The following is a 3,328-nucleotide window of genomic DNA, read 5'->3' as shown; positions in this document are numbered from 1 at the left end:
GTTTTAGCGTGTGTGTGTGTGTGTGGGTGTGTGTGTGTGGGTGCGTGTGCGTGTGTGTTAGTGTGTGTGTGGGATCTAAGCCAGGTACCTCGAGAACTCGAGAGTTCTGGTACTGATGTGAGAGGCTGTGTGTGTGTGTGTGTGTGTGTGTGTGTGCGCGTGTGATCACTATGGACTCCGTTAATCCTATAATAATGAATGTCACTGCAGGCTGGAACATGTGGCCAGGATTAACAGTGACCTGTCAGGGCTTTTGATCCAGTTGAGCTGCAGCGGGTCGACTGTGAAGTGAAGTATGTGTGTGTTGGATATCCCTGCGTTCTCCGTCCTCCGTTCTCCTGAGTTCACCTCCTCCTCCTCCTCCTCCTCCTCCTCCTCCTCCCTCAGCGGGACGTGTGTGAAACGTGAACCAACAGGGTGAAATCCCCTGAGTTCCCCGTCTCATTGACGAGCTGGTTTCTTCCCTCACTCGTATCCACAGTTCCAGAATGTAACCCTGAACAAAGTGAAGGACCCCAACGTTCAGGCGGGGTCTTTGAGGAGGGCGGCAGCTGGCCGTCGGGGGGGTGATCTCACGTTATGTAAAACGTGTCACATGTTCATGGTTTTAAGAGCCGAGTTTGCAGAACTCCACCGTCGCTGAGCCGTTGTTCACCCCTGGCTTATGAGAGTTGTTCACCCCTGGCTTATGAGAGTTGTTCACCCCTGGCTATGAGAGTTGTTCACCCCTGGCCTATGAGAGTTGTTCACCACTATGAGAGTTGTTCACCCCTGGCTATGAGAGTTGTTCACCCCTGGCTATGAGAGTTGTTCACCCCTGGCTATGAGAGTATGTTTTGGGCTTCCCACACACCACCCCTAGCCTCCACACCCAACCTCCACCCACCACCCCCAGCCTCCACTCCCAGCCTCCACCCACAACCCCAGCCTCCACCCCAACCACCACCCACCACCCCAGCTCCAACCCCAGCCTCTACCCACCACCCCCAGGCTCCACTCCCAGCTTCCACCCACAACCCCAGCCTCCACCCCACCCACCACCCACCACCCCAGCCCCAACCCCAGCTTCCACCCCATCCTGAAGTCATGGGTTCACCTTTGTGTATATTATTTGGAGCTATATCAGAGTGGACCATCAATTTATGCCAAACCTAATGTATTACCATTTTCATTAAACTATAATCATATTAACGACGTAAGCGTCCTGACTGAACTGCCTCTCTCTCTCTCCCTGCTTCCCCAGGTCCTGGTACTTCTGCATCCACATCGGCTGCCTGCTGCTGGTCCTGGCCCTGCCTGTGAAGCCCCGACACCTGAGGATGAAGGAGGCCGGCCAGGGGGACGGCCAGGGGGACCACAACAACCTCTCCCCCACCACAGACAACAACTGCAACCAGAAACACAAAGCCACATGAGGCTCACAGAGAGCAGGCCTCAGCTCAGCAGTGCCCCAACACAACCCTGCTGGAACACTGACACTGGTGCAGCAGACCCGATTCTTTACCTTCCAGGAACCAACCAACCAACCAAAAAACAGGACAGGACATCGGAATAACAGACAAAAACACACACACACACACACACTCGCACACACACACACTCGCACACACACACAGTGTCAACAAACCCGTCAAACCTTCCGACAGCAAGGAACCGGACCGGACAAGAGGAGCAGCGATCATGCTTTGACACGGAGAAGAGAGGGATGAGAGGGAGAGAGAGAGAGAGAGAGAGAGAGAGAGAGAGAGAAGAGAGAGAGAGAGAGAGAGAGAGGAGAGAGAGAGAGAGAGAGAGAGAGATGAGAGAGAGAGAGAGAGAGAGAGAGAGAGAGAGAGAGAGAGAGAGAGAGAGAGAGAGAGAGAGAGAGAGAGAGAGAGAGAGGTTGGAGGCCTGTACATGGCTAGGATCTAACGAGTGATCATAATTACATTAGCCCGGGAACAGTAGACCGAGGCGTGGCGATGCAGAGGAATGCAAACTGACTTTGAAGTTGCCTTAAACCCTCTGTGTACTGAGCAGGTTAGCGGCTAGGCGGCTAAGGCGCCTGGTACTACAGGGTTGTGGATGGCTGTGGAACAGAGCTCTCATCTGGCTGCACGGGAGAATGACACCGTTGCAGTTTTCACCACCAGATGGCGCTCTCGAGATAGGCAGGCAGGCGGAGGTGTCTAGAGGGTTTTTGTCATTGTCTGAAAACCTCTTCTAGGAAAGAGGCGTAACAGGAAAAAAATGTGTGTGTGTGCGTAAAAAAAAAAAAAAGAAATGAAATATAACCTTTCTTCTGTCAGCTGCCAATTTCAAACAGGCCTTAGGATCCTCATAACATGTTTTGATGTCGGTTGTTTTTTCATTCTGGGGGGAGGAGTTTTCTCATCTGCTTTTCATATCTGCTGCTCTTTTGTAAATGATGCTGGTTCTCTGCTGATGGGCGTGAGTCACAAAGGGAGTGTGGGTGTAGTCACGGTGATTTGTATTTAGTTTTTTTTTGTCGTTTTAAAAAAAAAGAAGCTTTTTTTCACATAGGGGTTGATACTGTGTATGTTTGTTTTTTTCTTTTACAAACTGTAGGTTTCCGCTTGGCTCAAATGTTTTTGCCTACCTCTGAAATATCAATAATCACATGAGCAATACAGTTAAATAGGCAGCCATCATTTGATTATTTGGATATATTTAAGTGTCTGAGAGTATTTCTATTGTTTTCTGTACAGACCAAACAAAATCCTACACGACAGCTATTTTTTATAAATTCTTGAAAATAAATTGCAACAAAATGCATTGTAGCCATCCTGTGTCCCTCAGGATGAAGATTCTAAAACTACAGATACGGCATTTATTCCGATAAATAAATACTTGCTCACTTATATATACGTAGAATTCCAAATGAAGATGAATTTTAGACGTATGAATTCACCTGAAGTACTGTAGCATTAAAAGGTGGAGCAACATCCATTTGTCTCTGAGGAAACCTTCCGTATGTGATGTGGTCTATTAGCTTTGGATGTATGTGACTTAATTTGTATGAAATTGTTAAACACAACTCATTTGCCCTCTTGTTTTGCTAATCTAGTAGGTTCCCTATACTGTACTGTTAATTTAAAAGGTGACATTACTGACGGCTGCCTTTGGGACAAGACTGTGGATCCCATCTCTTGTTTTGTGCTGTGAGTGACCCACCCTAAAGCCTTTTGAATGATCCTACGACCCAAATAAATAAAAAAAAATATATATATATCTTCAGCCCGAACATAGCAAGAGCTGTACTCCGGAGGCTCTCCCTGATCCAGTATTTGGGGAAACTCTGGTGTAAAGGGTTCTGTTGGGTCCATAA

At 48.2% G+C, this 3,328-nt stretch overlaps 1 protein-coding gene across 1 annotated transcript in view; it reads left to right on the top strand.

Annotated features, from left to right (window-relative positions):
• mboat2a (membrane bound O-acyltransferase domain containing 2a) overlaps nucleotides 1-1,743 on the top strand; it is a 22,369-nt gene extending 20,626 nt beyond the window's left edge. The window contains exon 11 of the mRNA XM_083683997.1: nucleotides 1,244-1,743. Within this exon, the coding sequence (XP_083540123.1) occupies nucleotides 1,244-1,415 (172 nt within the window). The 3' untranslated portion in view covers nucleotides 1,416-1,743. The remainder of the gene's footprint in view (nucleotides 1-1,243) is intronic.
• Nucleotides 1,744-3,328: the final 1,585 nt, after the last annotated feature.

Source organism: Argentina silus, assembly GCF_951799395.1.
Source record: "Argentina silus genome assembly, chromosome: 13".
NCBI classification, from domain to species: Eukaryota; Metazoa; Chordata; class Actinopteri; order Argentiniformes; family Argentinidae; genus Argentina; species Argentina silus.
The sequence above is the reverse complement of the archived record's forward strand: the minus strand, read 5'-3'. Positions and strand labels throughout refer to the sequence as shown.